Raw genomic sequence first — 20,829 nt, 5'->3', positions numbered from 1 at the left:
AATACTTAAAAAATCGCAACACATATCGAATCAGCACCCAAGTATGGTGATAGTATGGAATGGTGAGATAGGTGTATCGTCCCAGCCATAGTTAACTTGCTGCTGCTGAACAAAGTCTTATTTTATAACCGCCATGTTGTCTAACAAAATCAACATAAATTCACCCTGGAGGCCCAGAGGAAGCTCAGTTTCATTGTGAACTGAGTTTTTTTTAAATTTTTTTTTTAAATGTAATCAGCTTCATGTGGACGTATTGTGACTGCACACAGATGGCCTCTTGACTTGTACTGGTGTTTAATGAATCTGTCTCTGTATCTGCAGATCAGCCTGTTGAAGGGCGTTTGGGCCCTCAGCCAGTCGTCCTGGATCACACCAGCGGCTTTGAAGGACTTCTGTTTGTAGATGATGACCTGCTGGGGGTAAGATGAATATTATATATTATTGTATCCATCTTTTTTGGAGGGCAAATGGTTGACTGTTTTTCCAGCACTTGTGATATTTGAAAAGACAAAACCGTTGTCTAGTCTCAGGAATCTAGGAATTCTAGTTGACATTTATAAGCCTCACATCCAGCAACTGGGGTTTTATTTTAGAAACAAGTCTTTTCCTTCGAGGCCAAAAGGAGACTTGTTGCTGCCACCTGTATGTTGAATACATACATGCATCTTTGCTGTGCCTACACGTACTGGACACCGTCTGCCATGGAGCACTGAGATTTATTCTGAATCTGAAAGCCCTTACTCATCATTGTTCTTTGTATGCTCGGGTTGGATGGCCTGCCATCCCCTTACCTATGAATCAGCAGTGTATCCCATAGCGTGGGACGTTATTGTCTTAGCTCCTAGACCTTATTCCTACTGTCTGACCATAAAGCCAGCACTGAATTGGAGAAAAAGTGTGTTTAAGTGTGCTGCTCCCTCAGCATGGAATCAGCCGTTAAATCACCTGAATGTTTGGCAGCTGGTTCTCTCTGATGCATTTAAATGACTTGGAGACAGGCACATCTGGCTGCAGATGTTTTCATTGATTGGTCCCTTTATGTTGATGACTTGTGATATTTTATAATTCTGTAATTTTGTTTTCATTTTAAATTCAGTTTATTTTTATTCTTGTGTCTGAAACATTGTTAATTGGGATGCTGCTTGTCTCAGCCGAGACGCTCTGGAAAAAGAGATTTATAATCTCATTGAGACTCTCTCCTGGTTAAATAAAGGCTAAATATGTAAATAAAGTAAGAAATAAAAGTAAAATGCTTTCATACATCTCTTGTGACTGTTGCAATAACAGATGCCCTCTCTCTTGTTTCTGTATGAAATGATTTTTAATGATTCTAATTCTACTTTTTATGATTTTAGGTCATCGGCCACAGCAACTTCAGCTCCATCAGAGCCACCACATGTGTTTATAAAGGTAAACCCTCTCAACTTCAACATCTCTTACAGATGTAAAACAGCTAATAATAATAATAATAATAATAATAATAATAATAATCACTTGTGCTAATAATGTAGGGAGTTCAGTGTTTTGTTTCATGTTATATTCTTTATGTCATTAATAGACCAGAAGCTTTTAAACAGTAGCATGTAGGGCTGTACCAGAATTTTTTTATTTAAATTGGATTTGGCTGTTCAGTACGAAACTATTTGTTCCCATTTTTTCATATAGACTATCTGGCAATCAGAAAATCTGTTTCCAGGTTCCAGTTTCAGGCCCTGTTCACACCTGGCATTAGAATGTGTCTCCACATGCGTCCCCAGTGATCACTTGTGATCGGATCACACTTCCCCGCTCTATATGCAAAAAAACACATGGCACAAGCATTTTTCAAAGTTGTTGGCTTGTCGTCTTGGTAACAGACCTGATAAAGCATGAATTCAGACTTTTTACTAATCAGCATCATTATGTAGTTATTTCAGCATCACTTTGATCTCTTTATTGATATTAAATCACAGCTCAATCTGTTTATTTTGGGTTCATACAGCAGTAGAGACATGTGGCTGCTAGATACACACAGTGTAATGACACTGTATGTGAATACAGGGTGACGTAATGAACCCAGACACGACGGCGTTTGGTTTTCTGACATATCTGGGACTTCACCAACATGTACAAAGCAGCAACAGTGGTTATTTAGGGCGGCTGTGGCTCAGGGGGTAGAGCAGGTTGTCGGTGGTTCGATCCCCGGCTGCTCCAGGTCACATGTCGATGTGTCCTTGAGCAAGACACTTAACCCCAAATTGCTCCCGAAGGTTGAGCCATCGGTGTGTGAATGAGTATTTAGATCCTGATGGGCAAAGTTGGCACCTTAGCAGCCTCTACCATCAGTGTATGAATGTGTGTGTGAATGGGTGAATGCTGACATGTAGTGTAAAGAGATTTGAATGGTCAGAAGACTAGAAAAGCAATATATAAGTCCAAGTCCATTTACCAAGTCCATTTATTTCTTCCATGGTTGATGGAGGAAGTGGAGGAAAGAAAAGTTGTTGGCATCTACGGAGACATGCACCTCCTCCTTTCCGGCGTGTCTAGCACAAATGAACACAAATGATACCGGCAGTCCAACTCACGCGAGTAAAACAAAGCGAAAATTGGCTTCTCTCTTGATCTGAATGCGACAGCGCATGAAAACTAGTCATCAAGTGAGCAGAGACGTCAACATAAGTCTCACATAAACAAAAACAAACATGAATGATCACTGTGTTTTATGTTAACAATATTGTTATAATGTCCACATTTATATACCTAATAATTTAAAATTAGGAGGAGTGGTCGCTGAGCTGATCTGACAAAAATAATTTACATTGTGTTGTTGTTTTGTTTGTGTCTGCAGGGAAATGGGCCTACGAGGTGCTTATCTCCTCCCAAGGTCTGATGCAGATCGGGTGGTGCACTCTCAACTGTCGCTTCAACCAGGAGGTACACACACACACACACACACACACACACACACACACACACATAAACACACAGCAGTCATTATTGTAATGCTCACATATTCCGTTGACATTTCAGGTTTTAGAACAAACTATAATAAACATACTTTAACATTTCGGTAACGGAGTACAAGGCAAGGCGGCTTTATTTGTAGACATTGTGACAAAGTGCAAAAGAACATTAAGACATAATTAAAACGGTCATCAAAACGTTAAAGATTAGAAAAAAAAGAAGCTAAAAATAAAAGCTAGGTATAGAAGCTAAAATAGAATATAACACACGAGTAAAAGAGTACAACCTGAAACACTGTGTTTGTGTGTGTTGTGTGTGTGTGTGTGTGTGTGTGCGCGCGTTGTATCTTGTGTTTTTATATATATATATATATATATATGTGTGTGTGTGTGTGCGCTGTATGTTGTGTTTTTATATATATATATGTGTGTGTGTGTGTGTGTGTTGTATCTTGTGTTATGTGTGTGTGCGCTGTATCTTGTGTTTTTATGTGTGTGTGTGTGTGTGTATGTGTGCGTGTGCTCAGGAGGGTGTGGGCGACACTCCGGACTCTTACGCCTACGATGGGAACAGAGTGAGGAAGTGGAACGTGACGACCACTAACTATGGAAAGGTGAACATGGATGCAGCAGTTTAATTAAAGATAGAGGTCGTTGGACTTTATTTGATTCTATACTGTCACTACTCGGCGCTGACAGCAGTTTATCTGTCCTCAGTCGTGGGCGGCCGGAGACATCGTCAGCTGTTTGATCGACCTGGACGAGGGAGCCATCACGTTCTGCTTGTGAGTAAATCAACTCAAATAGATCCAGTACTGGGGACCAACTTTTTAAAGGAACAGTTCAACATTTAGTGAAGTCCCCTTCTTCTCTTTCTCTTTAAGTGTCAGATGTTCAGGTTGATTCCACTCTCATGTCTGTACAGCAGCTGGTTAGCTTAGTTTAGCATAAAAACTGGGACATGGGTGGTACCGATGGATTCATCAGGTTTATAGTTTCAAATACCAGTATTTTCAATCTAGCTTTAAAACTGAGCCGCTACAACGTAAAGAATTGCTAGTTGTGTTAATGCGTTAAAGACATTAGTGGCGTTGAAACGAATTTGCGTTAATGTGTTATTATCACGTTACCTTTGACAGCCATATTTATATTATAAAGTATTTCAGGGATTCCATCTTACAGTAAAGGGCCGTCCACACCAAGAACGAAAACTATAACTATTAATATCAATATATCGTTTTAAAAATGGTTGTAACTCAAGTGGATGGCAGAGTCGACACCAACTATAACCACAACCACAGTGGCCTACGATATTGCTGGGATCACTTTCAGAGCGATTTGATGAACAATAGAAAACACTGATAGCCAATCAAAGTCCATCCAATCCACAGGGTGTCACGATCAACACGTCACGTCTCGCCTCCTTTGATCAATAATCAATTAATAATCTGAGCCGGATTATCCGACTGCCCGGGGAACACTAGCCAATTTGCCGTGCTAGTTTTTGTGGTCTGAAACAACAGACACAATATTTATCAAGCAATTATTTTAACTTGTATTTATGTTATTCTTATTAAAGGGACTGTTTGTAAGAATCAGAAATAGCTTGTTAACAGCGACACCTGTGGCCGTTAAGTCAACGAAAGTCAGCGTCGGGCTCGCGCTTGCTCGCTCTACATAGACATGAACAAGCATCGGTCAAAACAGTGAGGCGACACACGTCAGCAGAAAGCACAATATCACTCTATATCTCAGCTGCTTGGCAGTAATGTTAGCTGACCAGACAAAGGTCTCTCCATGAATCAATACTGATCCTAGTGTTGGCTTTTCCTGCTTCATCCTCCCGACCGCGGCCGGAGGGAACAGGGGAGACGCCGGAGTTTTGGTCAGAGATGATAACGTTTCTCTCTGCGGATCCCCGTCACTTCACAAGACACGGGAAACCTCTGTTGGTCTGGAGGAGCTGCAGCAGTTATTTCTGCACAAACGTCCACTGTACATTCACTAGATATTCTCAAAGCTAAACTAACTCTTCTGCAGTGTGTAGTGTGCGTGCATGCACGTGAGAGTGGAGTGATAACGAGTGCAGTGCGTGAGTGAATGCAGGCAGGCAGAGGAGCAGAGTACAGCAGAGACTCCGTCCCTGGAGACCAAAGCTACGGTCTCCCCTGCGTCCTCCGACCGCGGCCAACACTGTTTAACAGACGGGCTTCACTAGATACAACCAAGAGGTTTTGGTGCTTCCGTGTAGTTTGTGTTGGAGTCTGAGTCTGAACAGTGTACCCACACGGGAGTGTGCATGGGACACCGACCCGCAATGATTTATACGTGTAAGAAGTTACAAACAATCCCTATAATAAGAATAAGAAAACAGTTGAAAAATAGCCGCTGCTGTGCTGCACAGCTGTGATGCTGTTTTACAAAGGCGAGAAAGAAAATCAAGTCCTTTCTAGATGTTGTATCTGCTGTTTCTCCGACCAGGAAAAGGAAACTGAAGAACTGAGTGTTATTATCGCCTCCTTGTGATTAGTAAAATCTTTCTAGGTGACAGTGCCGGAAAGAAGTGGGCCGCTGAATGCATGCAGCGCGTGCTCGGCGCCACTGTTTCCAGAATGTTCTTGTTCATCAGTGCGGATAGTCACATCGTTTTCATTAGAGTTGTAGTTCTTTGTGTGAACGACCTTGAAGACTTTTCTCACAGAACATCTGAATTGTTGGGAGTGTAAATGAGTTTCCTCTGTATCCGTTGTGTGTCTTCATGCTGTGTGTGTGTTTGTGTCCTCAGGAACGGTCAGTCTCTGGGCACGGCGTTCACCAACATTAAGATGGGTCCGGGCGTCGCTTACTTTCCCGCCATCAGCCTCTCCTTTAAAGAGTCGGTGGCTTTCAACTTTGGCAGCAGACCTCTCAGATATCCTTTTTTTTCAGCCCACACGAGACACACGACAGCTAATCTTCAGTGTTTTCTTTCAGTTTTTATGAATTTGAATTTGCTCACTACTGTAATATGACATTCATGTTTTCCACTCTACTCTTCGTCAAGGGGTTCCTGTAGAGAGTCATATGAATCCAAAAAGGGCCTCCATATCTTAGCAAAGGTTTGAGAGGAATCTTTCATTGTGTATTTAATTTTTTCTAGTTTTAAGAAATACATAACGTCTTTGACCCAGTGAGAAAAAGATGGAGGAGTGCGTTGTTTCCATTTTAGGAAAATCAAACGTCTCGCAAGGAGTGTAGTAAAACCAACGACCACACAGGCCTTACCTGGTAGGTGAGCACTGGATTCCTTTGATGTTCAACCAAAGATGGCGTGATGGTTATCATATTTCTACAATACCGTACCGTCAGGGCTCAAGACTAACAGCATCCCGTCGTCCTGGGGATAATAGAAAATGTGTTTGGGACGCAGTAAACTCACTATCGACGCGCCCAGGGGTTGCGCCCTATTGTTTCCCCAATAATGCTACATTGTGAAGTGAACAACAAATCTGTGTTGAAATCAGCCGGAACGAGAGCTAGTTAACGTTAGCCTGTTAGCAGCCGGTAAGCAGGACAATACTTTATTGTTTCACTTTTGTCTTTTAATCGTGGTATCGAATTGATATCGAGAATCGTGGAATTTCACCGGTATTGGTCTTGACTTCTAAATTTCTGGTATTGTGATTTCCCTATTTGTTACAATACACTAAAAGATTATTAAATAGATCATTCAAAGTCTTCAAACTGTCGCCTGTTGTAGTATGAAGGAGGTTATTGCTTCGTTTGTCACCACTGCACTTTTATTTTCAACAGAGAAACTGTCGCCTCATACTTGTTCACCTGTTCAGTGTTTGCCTTTAACCTGAGTGTGATCACGTATCCTGTAGACGGCTACCTGCCCCTCCAGAACCCCCCAGCTACAGACCTGATGAAAGCTCACAAACTGCTGGGCTACATCAAGAACGTCCTCGCCACTGCCATCGATGCACAGGTAGGAACAGGTGGTCTGTACACCGGTAGGAACAGGTGCCGCGGTGGTCTGTACACTGGTAGGAACAGGTGCCAGGGTGGTCTGTACACCGGTAGGAACAGGTGCCGGAGTGGTCTGTACACCGGTAGGAACAGGTGTCGGGGTGGTCTGTACACAGGTAGGAACAGGTGCCGGGGTAGTCTGTAAACCTGTAGGAACAGGTGCCGCGGTGGTCTGTAAACCTGTAGGAACAGGTGCCGCGGTGGTCTGTAAACCTGTAGGAACAGGTGCCGCGGTGGTCTGTAAACCTGTAGGAACAGGTGCCGGGGTGGTCTGTACACAGGTAGGAACAGGTGCCGCGGTGGTCTGTACACAGGTAGGAACAGATGCCGCGGTGGTCTGTACACCGGTAGGAACAGGTGCCGCGGTGGACTGTACACCGGTAGGAACAGGTGCTGCGGTGGTCTGTACATGGTTGGTTTGTGTGCATCACTGATGACCTTATCTGTAATATTTTATTAAACAAATATGACAGTTTCAGATGAAACTAGATGCAATCGTACAGAGAACAGCTGGCTTCAACTGGAAGCCTGATGCAAAGTTATTTTCCTATTTCTGAATGTGTCCTCATGTTTCTGTCTCATGTTTCTGTCTGATGTGGGGACAAAGTCAAACTTAAAGACTTGACCTCTTTTTGAATTGAACCTGTTGTATGTGTTTGTGTGCCGGCTGTAGGAGGAGAGGCTGGTGGAGAAGGACTGTGCCGTGTGGAGGCTTCACGGAGAACCTACAGTCCTCATCACTCTGGCTCACATCTTCAACCACTTCGCTCCACTCATGGTGACACAACTTTCTTTCTTTGTAGTTTTGTGGTTGTGTAAAAAGTGAAAGCGCTCAATCGCCTTCTGACAATGCTCAGATGGTTCCAGTTCTTTATTTATTTATTTATTTTTTATACATTTTTAAATGTATTTATTTATCTGATTATTTATTGAGTGCAGTTATTGGAGCAAATAAAAGCCTGGGCTATTAATTGCAGTTTAACAGTATTTACTTTGATCAATTATCCTGTGTTTTTTTATATTGATACCTGATATTTATTAGCTGTTGTTCTCCTGATGATGGTTTTACATTCAAATCATAACATTGGAACTGGAACAACACGTCTGTCCTTCCTCTGTCGTTAAATATCAGTGGATCTCCTGGTTCATGTCATTTGTATTACGGAATGGCCAAATAATAGTCTGATAATAGAACTCAGGCTGGAAAAACAGTAAAACCAGCAAGTTTTACTGGAACAATGTATTTTGATTTTGTTTGAAAACTTTGGCTCCATCTGGTGGTTTTATTATGATTGACACGGATGGGATCCTCTGACAGATCTTTCTCAGGGACTCTGAGATGAAATGAAAATGCCAAATAAAAAACAAATGTTTAGCATCATAATAATTTGTAAGATAATCACAATGAAACCTGCCCACATACTGTGTAATTATAAACAAGAGGAAACGTAAAACAACCATTTGGTTGTATTTATTGTTTCATTGTGGGTTTTTTTACAGTGTAAACTAATGAGTGTTGTATTTTTTACAGTGTAAAGTGTACCTGGTGGAAGACGTGCTGATGAACTTCCTGTTGGGCATTCTGGAGGGAGGAGGTTCAGTAGATGAACACCCGCTCATACAGCAGCTTCTGGATCTCTTCTGGCTGCTGATGGAGGTAAAAATGCCAAAATTCAGTCAGAACCAGTTTCCAGAACAAGTGTATCTGAAGAAAGTGAGACACCCTGAAGTCCTCTGACAGTCTGACCCTCCTCTGACAGAGGTCAAAGGTCACCCTTTTTGAGTAATTCAACAGAGGATTTAAAGGGACGGTTTTTAGGCCGAAGGTAGAGGAGGAATGTGATCACTGAGCTGCTGCACGTATACGCTGACTGACAGTAACAGTAACTACAGAGCATGTAAACACTGAGGATTTGAACATCAGGGGCTCAGTTGTCTGACTTCTCTTATTTGTTTAATGTCTCTCTGCCTGTTTCTCTGTCTCTCTGTCTGTGTCTCTGTCTCTCTGTCTGTCTCTCTGCCCGTCTCTCTGCAGGACTATGAAGTGAACGAGTGTCTGAAGCAGCTGATGATGTCCCTGCTGAGGGCCTACCGCTTCTCCCCCATCATCCCCGACCTGGGCTTCCAGGTAGGACCCAGATCTCCCCCCTCTGGACCTGGTCCTGGACCTGTCCATTATTAAAAATAACCCTAAGGAAACAGAATCTCACATGGCTTTCCCATAAACCTGTAGTTATCAGTGTGTTTCAATAATTAGTTTTAACAACATCCACTTAAATATCACGTCCTCGTCACATGTTGGCTGTGGAGATTCATACACTGCTGGGAAAAAAAACTGTTTACAGCAAAAGATGTATTTAAAAAAAATATAAACATATGTCACTCCGGTAAATCAATATAATAAAAATATTCCAGATTTATGCAATAAATGAGGTGAAGATTGCGCGGTTACACTGTGTTTCTAAATGCAGAAAAATCAAATAAATACAGCAGGAAAAGATTGTTTCTAAAAATATTCCTTTTGAGTTTATTTTAGCTTATTAGTTGTTTTTTAAAAAGGGAACAGATAATTATGAGTTATTATTTTCTGCAGCAAAAAGATGTTGTGAAGTCTTCCATTAGAAAATGTTACTGGTGAATGAAAAGGCAAACGGGAACATTTACTGCTTTATAATGTGTGTGGACGAAAAAATCCTACCTGCTGTAAACCTGTTTTTTGAGTAAATATGTGACTTTAAATTAATGAAATATTATTTTCAGATTTCTATATATTTTATTAGGGTGTATGAATGTACGAAAAATAATGTTTTGTGTCTGAGAAGTAGCTTTTTTTTTTTTATTATGTTTAGTGTTTCTTTGTATGTGTGCGTAATGAAAAAAAGTATAATAATAATAATAATAATAATAATAATAATAATAAAGGTCATTTAAAAGTAAATTAAATTGATCAAATATGCAATTTGAGATGAAATATCGTAAATCCCCCAAAAATCTCTGAAATCAATCAGTGAAGATTTGTTATCTTTGAGTTCCTCCTGACTGCACTGAAGATTCTCTTCCAACACAAACCAATGTCTTCATGTCCAGTCTTCGCTCTGACCTGAAGTCTGTGTTTCAGATCCACTACCTGCGTCTGACCACGGCCATCCTGCACCACGAGAAGTCCAGGAAGTACTTGCTCAACAACGTCCTATATCCTTCTGTTGTTACTGGCAGATATAGTTCAGGAAGTATACATAATAAATGACCTTTTCACGCCACCTACAAATGAACAGATTTACTAAGAAATGGTCAAGATGGGTTTCCTATGTACGACAGTCACGGCCAACCTTTAAGGAGTTAATACATTTGTAGATCCTTTGTTGTTGTGTTTAAAGGGAACTTCAGTATAGTTCAACCTGGACCTGATTTTCCCATGTTCTGTGTCTAAGTGACTAATGGGGACAACAATGTTTTGAATTGGTTCAGTATTGAACGAGAGCGCTGCAGCTGGCAGTGTTTTTAAACCGACAGGCTCAGATTGTTATTATTAAAGGGACTGTTTGTAACTTCTTACACTCTTACTAATCATTAGGGGTCGGTGTCCCATATGCACGCTCGCGTTTGGCTACCCCGGTCCAACACAAACTACACGGAAGCACCGAAACAGCAAAGTTCTATCTAGTGAAGCCCGTCTGTTAAACAGTGTTAACTCTTCCTGCTCCAGCCCCCCCAACCGCGGCCAGAAGACACAGGGGAAACCGTAGCTTTGGTCTCCAGGGCCGGAGTTTCTGCTGTACTCTGCCCCTCTGCCTGTCTGCCTTCACTCACAAACCGCGCACGTTTAGCTGACATGTGTCTCCTCACTGTTTTGACCGATGCTCCTTCATGTCTATGTAGAGCGAGCAACAGGACGCTGACTTTAGTTGACTTAACAGCCACAGGTGTCGCTGTTAACAACAATTTCTGATTCTTACAAACAGTCCCTTTAAGATACAGAGAAATAAAACCTGTGTCCTTAGCTTTCGCTTGATCCCCTCTGTTTGTTATTGTGTCTAACCAAGTCAAGGAGAAGTCTCGTTGTGAAATGTAGCGTTGCATCCACATTGTCCAGTGGTTCTCAACCAGGGGTCCTTGAGGGAGTTCCAGGGGGTCCCCAGAAAAATGGGGAATAGTTTATTTTTCACTTTTTAGTTCACTATAGAAGTGAGCCCATTGTGAGTAAGAGTGACTATTCTGATCACTTCCTCCCCAGTCATGTCCTCAACTGTAGTTGTAAATAGGGATGCACCGATACCACTTTTTTTCAGACCGAGTACAAGTACAAATACTTACATTTGGGTACTCGCCGATACCGAGTACCGATACTAGTACTTCTCTATCCCAAAAGACCCTCATTAACAGCCAGCTGGAGGGTGTGAGCGACACACGGCAGGCATTGCTCCGCATACGAGGCGTTGCTCCGCGATTGGCTCTAGGTCGGCTTGGAAAGGCTCGGGGCGAAGGTGCCCCCCCGGGGCCGTGGCCAAGCATCATGCCCCCAGGGTGGGACTCGGCTCACGTAAAAGGCGCCAGGGGTCTGTGGTGATGTCTGCAACCCTCCCGACCCGTCTTGAAACATGGACCAAAGAGTCCAACATACCCGCGAGTCAGAGGGTGCAAGCAAAACCCTGTGGCGCAATGAAAGTGAGGGCAGGCGCGCGCCGGGATCCCGGCCCAGCGGGTTCGGGTGAACCACCGGCCCGTCTCGCCCGCACCGTCGGGGAGGTGGAGCGTGAGCGCGTGCGATTGGACCCGAAAGATGGTGACGAGCGGTTAACGTCACGCTTGCCGTAAAGTGGTATCGGTGCCGTTGTATCGGAGCCGTTTTGCAAGTACGAGTAAATGAGCATAGTATCGTACCCGATACTGGTATCGGTATCGGTGCATCCCTAGTTGTCAACTATTACAAAAATTCTGGTCTTAATCATATCTAACAACCAAAATCTGTTCAGATGGAGGTCCCTGAAGCGGAATCTTCTTCCATCAAATGGGGGTCCAGGACCTAATGTGTATCAATTTAGGGGTCCTTGACACTAAAAAGGTTGAGAGCCACTGGTCTAAATAATCTAAATACTCAGCCATGACATTAAACATCTTTTAGAGAACACTAAGCTACGCTTTCTGTAGTCCAACACAACAAACTCTGACAACACCGGCACTCCTCTCTCCAACTCTCACTCCCATTTCCACCGTTGGTTGTCTGGCAACAATTCACATGACGCAATAACAAACGGAGAGCGAAAGGTCAGAAGAAGGTTTTATTTCTCTGTAGGGTCCTTCTCCATAATGTTGTGAACCACTGATAATAACAATCTGAGCTTCATCTTTTAAAGGCATGTTTTCCTAAAACCAGGAAGCCTTATTGGACAGAAGAGAATCAATACAAACTTCTGTAATAAGATTGACTACAGTCTGGAATTTTAACTTTCAGTTTTATTTTCACGACTTTCAGTAACTCAAAGTGTGATTGTGTTTTTAGAGATTGGTCTTCTATTGTTGACGATCACATGTCATCTCAGTGGTTCATCTATTTAAAACATCACGACTGCTTAACCAAAAAAAGTAGGTACTCTGTTCTCCTTAACAGAAGTTCACGTTTGATGTTCTGCGTTCAGTTGTGTTTTTTTACATCAAGACTCCTCTGAGAGTGAAGGAAGCGGGGCTCGAGGAGCTCATCCCAACCACCTGGTGGCCCACGCACTTCGACAAGGAGGTAAAACCGACTCACCTGGTGCTTCTTATCCGAGCTCAGGTGACACTGAAAACTGACCAGACATCTCAGAGGACGAATTCAGTCCCAACTGGCCACAAATACTTTAAGGAGTACAAGTGTGTTATCAACTTTATTACTCAGTGAAATGACTCCTCTCTGATGCTTATTAGAGCTGCAGCAGATGGAGGTCACATGGCAGGAGATGTTCATTGATCAAGGAGAGCTCATTAAAAGTTTCTGCAAAAGTTAAATATTATCGATGGACCTTGTGCATGATAAAAACATTTTTTAAAACGATTAACATTAACATTTTCTGTAAATTAGTTTACAGAAACTTCTAAATGAGAACCTCTGATCGATTCGATCATTTCAACCACTCAGTCAAGTTTAGGAAAAACAACAAGCTGCATTTATGCAAATTGTGGTTTTATTTATTGAACTAGAAATTTTCGCAAGACATTTTGACCAGTGGGCCTGGTGCTTGGGGGATGGGTGGGGGCTAGGGGTGGTGTGTGTGTGGAGGTGGGGCACATTCAGACTGTCTGAGGTCCATAGTGAGGTCATCACTGTAGGCTTATTCGCTGATATCTAATGTTTCCATAGGTTAATGTGAATTTCGCTCTTATTACTGTATACGCTGATATATAATGTTTGTCATGTTCCCTTCATTTCTGTATTTGACACACACTGACAGACACGCACATAGTGCGTGTCTGTCAGCCCACTGGTTGCCATGGTTATTGGGGGGCCGTGAGGAGTGTTTAGTTTCCTGTTATCATACAGTAAGAGTTGAGGGCTTTTATTTTGAAAACTAGGTGAATACCTAGTTTCCTGTTATCATACAATGAGAGTTGGGGGCTTTTAATCACAGGTATAGTTAATAACATTAATTATGACTATAACTGGAGGCATATACGCTGATATTTAAAAGTTACATAGTTAAAATGGTGTGTGTGTGTTAGTCAGCCTGCTCTGATTGGCTAATGTGAATCACCTGTGTCTAGCAGCAATCAAACGTTACCATGGTGATTGGCCACTGCTTAGCACCCTCAGTCAGACAACTTATAATAGGAGTTAACCAGAGATGTACATGTCATAAAAGTGTCTCTCAGACAAAAAACGTGAGTCCAATCGACAAAATAATGTCATCATCGGAGAGAAAAGACTCTGCCGAACGCATTGATGTCGTTTTTTTGTGTGTGGAGTCAAAAATGGGATCATGGGAGCAGGTTAGAAAAGTGCCATTGTCAACTTTCTGTCAGACATTTCCCGTCTGATTTAACATTGCTCTCTATGGAGCTGCTTGTTGGACTTACTCTCACCTTTGGGACCCTAGAGACAAATGTGTAAGTCTGACTGATTCCATAGCTACATGACTGCGACCGGCACAAAATTTCCTACAATTTGATGAACAAATTATCTATTAAGAGTGACAATTGTGGGGCGCCTGGTTAGCTCAGTCGGTAGAGCGGGTGCCCATGTATGGCCAAAGCTCAGGCCTAGCCGCGGTGGACCCGGGTTCGAATCCGGCCTGTGGACCTTTCCGCATGTCATCTCTCTCCCCCTTCCCAAGACTCTATCCACTGTCCTATCAATAAATGCTTAAAAAATGCCCCCCAAAAAACAATAATTTATAAAAAAAAAAAAAAAGTGTGACAATTGTGGGCTACAGAGCAATTTGTTCGAAAAGATTTCAAAGCTTTCCCGCACTCTAGCCCGTGCTCTAGCCCTTAACGACTCTCTCCCCCTTCCCAAGACTCTATCCACTGTCCTATCAATAAATGCTTAAAAAATGCCCCCCAAAAAACAATAATTTAAAAAAAAAAAAAAAGTGTGACAATTGTGGGCTACAGAGCAATTTGTTCGAAAAGATTTCAAAGCTTTCCCGCACTCTAGCCCGCACTCTAGCCCGTGCTCTAGCCCTTAACGACCCACGCAATACACACCCATTACAAAATCTGAAACGGTCTGAAAATTTCACAAAACGTAAATTGCGATTTCGTGAAAACCGTGCCAGCTATCAAAAAATTTCCATTTGGCCAAATAAAGTTCCAAGTCTCGTGACCCGTTTAAACTTTAAATCACGCTTCTACGTTAAAGTTAAAGTATGCCGACTCTGTATGGCCCCAAAGAGTGCTTTTTAGCTGTCTTCACGTCGATTTTCCATTCATTCCAATGGAGCGAAAAAATCGCGCTTTCGCGCGATTTTCTCGGAAACCGCTGCGCGAATCTCTTAGTCAGGTCGTAGCACACGATTCCCGATCATTACGCACGTTTTGATGTACTTCTTGTACATGTGCTGGCAACGCTGCGGCAAAGTTTAGGAAGAAGAAGAAGAAACTAGAAAATGCATTTCCTGCTGAAAATGCTTGGGAATGCTGACAGCTGAAATTTATTAATTTGCTAAACTGTAATACTGTCAAAAGTGGTAAATTAGAATTTTCCTGAATAGGCGGAAAGAAGAAATGCTTTGTATTTATATCAGACAGATGAACTGCATTGCTAAACACAAACAGAGACAGAGAGATAGAGAGTAGTATTGGGTGAAATAAACCTTTAAAACTATTAAGTGCTTGGACAGAAATAGTATTTTCATTGAATGGACCTTTAAAATCTCTAAGTTGTTAAACAGAAAGTGGTATTTGGGTGGAAAGTAACAGTAGTAGTTGTAATAGTAGTAGTAGTAGTAGCAGAAGGAGCAGGAGCAGTAGTAGTAGTAGTAAGAGTAGTAGTAGTAGTAGTAGTTGAGGCTGTAGGAACAGCAGTAATGGTAGCAGCAGTGGTAGCAGTAACATCACTGGTAGTAGTAGTAGCAGTAACAGTAGTAGTAATAGTAGTAGCGGTAGTAGTAGTAATTATTGTAGTAGTAGTAGTAGTAGTAGTAGTAGTAGCAGAAGAACCAGCAGCTGTAGTAGTACTAGTATTAGTAGCAGAAACAGCTGTAGTGATAGTAGTAGTAGTAGTAGTATAATCAGTAGGAACAGAAGCAGTAGTAGTAGTAATAGTAGTAGTAATAGTAGTAGCAGTAGCAGTAGCAGCAGTAACAGTAGTAGTATTAGTAGTAGTTGTAGTAGTAGTAGTAGTAGTAGCAGCAGCTAGAACTTTAAAAACTAAGTCGTTACACAAAATATAGCAGATATACAGTTACTCTATAGAGATTTTTTATTTTGAGTTCCCTGTTAAGATACTGTGTGTGTGTGTGTGTGTGTGTGTGTGTGTGTGTGTGTGTGTGTGTGTGTGTGTGTGTGTGTGTAATCAGCCAATCTGAAACACCTGTTTGTGTCTGAAAGTGCTGAGTAATGGTTGGGAAAGACTGGTGAAAACACAGAGAAGGTAATACCTGAAAAAGACTCCCTCAGTTAAAAACTACCAGTTGTATAGCTGAAATCGAGAGTTACGTATGTAACTACGGTTCTATGAGTTCTGGATGACCGCCAGAGGCAGTGTTTAACACTGGATGTTATCCATCTCGCGCACGCGCAGGTCGAGTATTTAATATCAACAAAGTCACATATGACCTGGGATGACGTCGCTTATATAAGCCCACGTCATCATCAGAGATGTCCCTCCAGAATCTTCTCGCCAAGATTCCGAGTGACAGCCAACTCTGGCGGGCATCCAGAACTCATAGAACCGTAGTTACATACGTAACATCGTTTTATTTCGTTCTTCCTGACCACCAGAGGCAGTGTTTAACACTGGATGACGACTACCAACGTAGTCACGAGGAAAAACCCACCTCACCGGGAACGGCCTGTGGATTCCTGAAAGACCACCGATGCTACTGCATGGGGAGCAGCAACATTGACCCTGTAAAAATGGGCAAAGGTGCATGGAGTAGCCCAGCTGGCCGCAGCGCAGATCTCACTTAGAGGGATCCCCCGTAGCGCTGCCCAGGAAGTGGAGACACTCCTGGTGGAGTGGCCTCTGATATTAAGAGGTAAAGGCAGTCCTTTTGACCTGTATGCTTCCTCAATGGCCTGAACAATCCACCTGCAAAGCCTCTGCTTGGACAAGGCGTGCCCTTTCCTATGGCCCCCATAGCAGACAAACAGACTATCAGAGCGGCGAAAGCTCGCAGTCACCTGTATATAATGCCTTAAGGCCCTCACTGGGCAGAGCAGTTCTGCTGACTTAGCATCTTCACCCTGTAGGCATGAAGGATCATAAGCTGCCAGCTCAATGACCTGATTAGAGTGGGCCGGAGCCAACCTCTTCGGGAAAAATGATGGGTTAGGCCAAAGTGCTACCCCTGTGCCATCCGAGTTCCAGCGAATACACGCTTCACTCACTGACAAGGCGTGAAGTTCACTCACACGTTTTGCTGATGCCATCGCCAAAAGGAAAGCAACCTTTACTGAAGACCACTCCAGCCCCGACTGCTCCAGAGGCTCGAAGGGGGGGAGACAAAGGGTTTCTAGCACCAGAGGCAGTTCCCACGAGGGAACCTTGACAGCCTGCCTGGGGTTCCGCCGCTGGGCTCCTTTAAGAAATCGGGTCACCAGAGTGTGAGACCCCACGGTCCGGTTATCCACTCTGACATGCCCGGCTGAAATAGCAGCTACATAGACCTTTAAGGTAGAAGGAGAGAGTTTCTTCTCCAGCAAAGACTGCAAAAATCTCAGTATTATTGGCACAGAGGCACTCTGAGGTACCTCCTCATGAACTTTACACCACTCTGAGAATATTTTCCACCTGTTGGCATACAGTGCCCTGGTGGAGGGTGCTCTTGAGTCAGAAATGGTTTGAATTACCGCCTGGTCACATACCCTTAGGAGTGGGTCCGGCTCCTCAGGGGCCATACCCAAAGCTGTAGGCGATCCGGGTTCGGATGCCAGATACGGCCCCCCAGCTGTGAGAGCAAGTCTTGCCTCTTGGGCAGGCACCATGGAACTCCATCCAGAAGCCTGTGCATCCCCGGAAACCAGGGTCTCCCCGGCCAGTTTGGGGTGACCAACAGGAGTCTGTGGTTGCCGTGCTGCATTCTGTGTAGCGTTACTGCTATCAGTGGGAATGGTGGGAAGGCATAGAGGAGGCAATCTGGCAATGGGTGCGCCAGGGCATCCTGTCCCAACGGGCTTGCTGTCTCCGTCAGGGAGAACCAAAGAGGGCAGTGCGTTGAGGCTTCTGAGGCAAACAGGTCCACCTCTGCTGCGCCATATTTGCGCCATATTTGCGCCATATTTGCGCCATATTTGCGCCATATCTCCTCTACCACCTCTGGGTGGAGCCTCCACTCGCCCGCGGGGGGTTTCTGGCAGGAGAGAAAGTCTGCCACCACATTCTGTGGCCCTGGCAGATACATGGCCCCTGAGGCTGGAAAAACAAGGGAAAGCCCATACCAGAAGTCTCCGTGCCACCTGTAGCAACCGGGTTGATCTGGTGCCCCCTTGCCGGTTTACATGGTAGACAGCTGACTTGTTGTCGGACCGTACAACAACATGCCTGCCTCTCAAATGTGGTAGGAATTTGCTTAGTGCCAAATATATAGTACGGAGCTCGAGCACATTTATGTGCTCCGCCGCTTCCTGTGCTGTCCAGAGCCCCCTTATCGCTCTGTGCTGCCATACTGCTCCCCAGCCGGAGGGCGAAGCATCGGTCACCACCACCTCGGGACGTGAGGGAATCGAACCCAATGAGAGACCCCTGGCCAGATATGTCCCGTCTCTCCATGGCCGCAATGCAAGGAGGCATCGGCTGGACACCCTGACTCTCTTGGATCTGTGGGACTTTGGATCTAATTGGAGACCATTGATTCAAATTTGAAATGGCCGTAAGTACAGGAGGCCCAGTGGCACTACTGATGTTACTGATGTCAACATACCTAACAGCCTGAGAAACAGGCTGTACCTCAACCTCCTGTTCTTCCGGAACCGGAGGAGAAGCTGGAGTATGGCGTTTACTCGTCGTGGTGTTGGGAAGGCCAGCATATGGCGAGAGTCCAGAGTTAACCCAATGAACACTACCCTTTGGCTGGGTATGAGACAACTCTTGGCATGGTTGACGGTAAGGCCCAACCTCGTCACATGATGCAGAAGTGTCCCGCTCTGCCTGTTCCCTGGTCAGAGCACAAATTAGCCAATCGTCCAGGTATGGGAGGATAAGCATACCCCTGGCTTGCATCGGGGCGAGTGCCGCCCTCATGCACCTTGTGAAGACCCGTGGGGCAAGGGAACGACCAAATGGGAGCACCTTGAATTGGAAGGCCTTGCCTTCGAATGCGAAGCGCAGGTACTGCCTGTGAGGTAGTGCTATTGGGACGTGAAAGTATGCGTCCTTCAAATCGATGGATGTGAACCAACAGTGCTGTGTCACGGTTTGGAGCACATCTGCTGTACTCAGCATGTGGAAGGGCAACACCTTCAGAAATGTGTTCAGCCCTCGTAAGTCCAGTATAGGGTGAAACCCACCCTCTTTCTTTGGAATCAGAAAATAAACTGAGTAAAACCCACCTTGCTGTGTCTGCAGCCCCAGCTCTTCGATGGCACCCTTCCCCAAGATGGTGGATATTTCTTGTCTGAGTGCCTGGGACTTTGTGGGATCGCTGACCGTGGTCAGTCTGATCCCACTGAAAACTGGGGGCCGGCGTCGGAATTGAAGAGTGTACCCTTGGGAAAGCGTAGCCACCACCCAAGGGTCTGAAGTGCTGCTTTCCCAGCAGCTGAGTTGCTGCTGGGAGAAGCGTCCGACTGCCGGCCCCGGGGCATCAGGATCTTCCCCTCTGGCCCTTTGGGTACCTGGGGGGGGCGATACCCTGACCCCCGACCCCTTCTCGCTTGAGGCACCGGCCGTGCTGGAGCCTGCGAGGTCCTCGGGTACGTATCAGGACGAGCTGGAAGCCGAGGGCGACTGGTACCACCACCCTGTGGGGGCCGCTGTCGCAATAAAGGCGTAGGTTCCCGGAAGCTAGCAAACTGCTGCGGAGTCTGGTTCGCCTGGATTCCCCGCTCCAAGGCCTGCTGTGCTGCTGGGCCAAACAGCTCCCCCGGAACCACAGGGAGAGTGCGGAGGGCTCTCCGGCCCGGCTCAGAAAGCGGAGATTGGGCCAGCCATACCTGCCGGCGAGTCAGCGTAAGGGTCAACATTAGTCTGCCAAGCTCCCTCGTGATAAGACCGAACGCCTGCAGGGATGCATCACTGAGGCTCTGGACGGAAGCATCCACGCCAGCAGCTTGCAGGGACTGGGACAAGGATAGTATCAGGTGGGAAAGAGAGTTTCCAAGACGGCCCATGCGTGCCGCTGTCTCATAAGCCTTGACTAGAAAGTCGTCTGTGATGCGACACTGGGGCCTGGGACAGCGAGCATCAGGCCTCAAGACCTCATTGGGAGACACAATAAGGGCGGCAATAGATGGCTCCACTGCTGGCATCTTACCCAGTCCGTAAGTGTCAGCGTTCTGCATGGAAGCTAAGGCCCTGCCGTCGGTGGTGTGGTGGGAAAGCGATTTCGGGTCTGGCCAGCATTTGTGGAGCTCCTCAATGTATGGCTGGGAGGGCGGAACAGAGAAACCCGTCAGGGGCGGGGCCCACCTAAAAAATGCGCTGGATGAGGTGCCCGCAGTCGGGGCCTCATCCAAGCCTAAGCGTGCCAGAGCCATACGGACCACTGGCTTAACTGTCGCTGGAGCAGACTCTGAGCCTGCCCTGGACCCACTTCCTGACTGCTGGGAACAGGTGTCAGAAGCGTGGGAGGAGGCTACTAGCTCTCCCTGTCCAGGCTGGTCCTCACAGAACTGGCTACAGGAAGCCCTCGTAGACAGGGCATCCTCATCCCATCCTGGTGGGGTAGGTGTCATAGCCTGCGTCATCTGCGTCATTTGTCATTCTGGGTTGCGTTCACCCTGCCTGGCTGAAGGTTAAGGAGCATCGCTTTAATCTCAGCAAACTCTGATGTTAGCGTGTCGACCTTAGTTGCCAAACAGTCCACTTTCCTTGCCTTTTTTGTAGGTGGGGCCCCCTCAGGTGGGGCGCGTCTCCGCCCACTCCGTGCATTTGAAGGTACATCCGATAGGGGCAACTGGCTCTCGAGCTGCTCTTCTAGCTCAGCTAAACGAGCTATCTTCAGCTCCCGTGGCATAAAACTACAATTCATGCACTGACTGTCGGACAGCCCCTCCCTCAGGTGTACAACACTGAGGC

At 45.1% G+C, this 20,829-nt stretch overlaps 1 protein-coding gene across 8 annotated transcripts in view; it reads left to right on the top strand.

Annotated features, from left to right (window-relative positions):
- rnf123 (ring finger protein 123) overlaps positions 1-20,829 on the top strand; it is a 279,783-nt gene that overhangs the window by 15,668 nt on the left and 243,286 nt on the right. For all 8 annotated transcript variants that reach the window (XM_074649864.1, XM_074649888.1, XM_074649882.1 and 5 more), the window contains 12 exons: positions 322-419; positions 1,356-1,410; positions 2,831-2,916; positions 3,473-3,559; positions 3,663-3,730; positions 5,731-5,856; positions 6,801-6,915; positions 7,630-7,734; positions 8,488-8,613; positions 8,992-9,084; positions 10,075-10,143; positions 12,568-12,690. In XM_074649864.1, coding sequence (XP_074505965.1) covers positions 322-419; positions 1,356-1,410; positions 2,831-2,916; positions 3,473-3,559; positions 3,663-3,730; positions 5,731-5,856; positions 6,801-6,915; positions 7,630-7,734; positions 8,488-8,613; positions 8,992-9,084; positions 10,075-10,143; positions 12,568-12,690 — 1,151 coding nt within the window. The remainder of the gene's footprint in view (positions 1-321; positions 420-1,355; positions 1,411-2,830; positions 2,917-3,472; positions 3,560-3,662; positions 3,731-5,730; positions 5,857-6,800; positions 6,916-7,629; positions 7,735-8,487; positions 8,614-8,991; positions 9,085-10,074; positions 10,144-12,567; positions 12,691-20,829) is intronic.

Source organism: Sebastes fasciatus, chromosome 1, assembly GCF_043250625.1.
Source record: "Sebastes fasciatus isolate fSebFas1 chromosome 1, fSebFas1.pri, whole genome shotgun sequence".
Lineage (NCBI taxonomy): Eukaryota > Metazoa > Chordata > Actinopteri > Perciformes > Sebastidae > Sebastes > Sebastes fasciatus.
The sequence above is the reverse complement of the archived record's forward strand: the minus strand, read 5'-3'. Positions and strand labels throughout refer to the sequence as shown.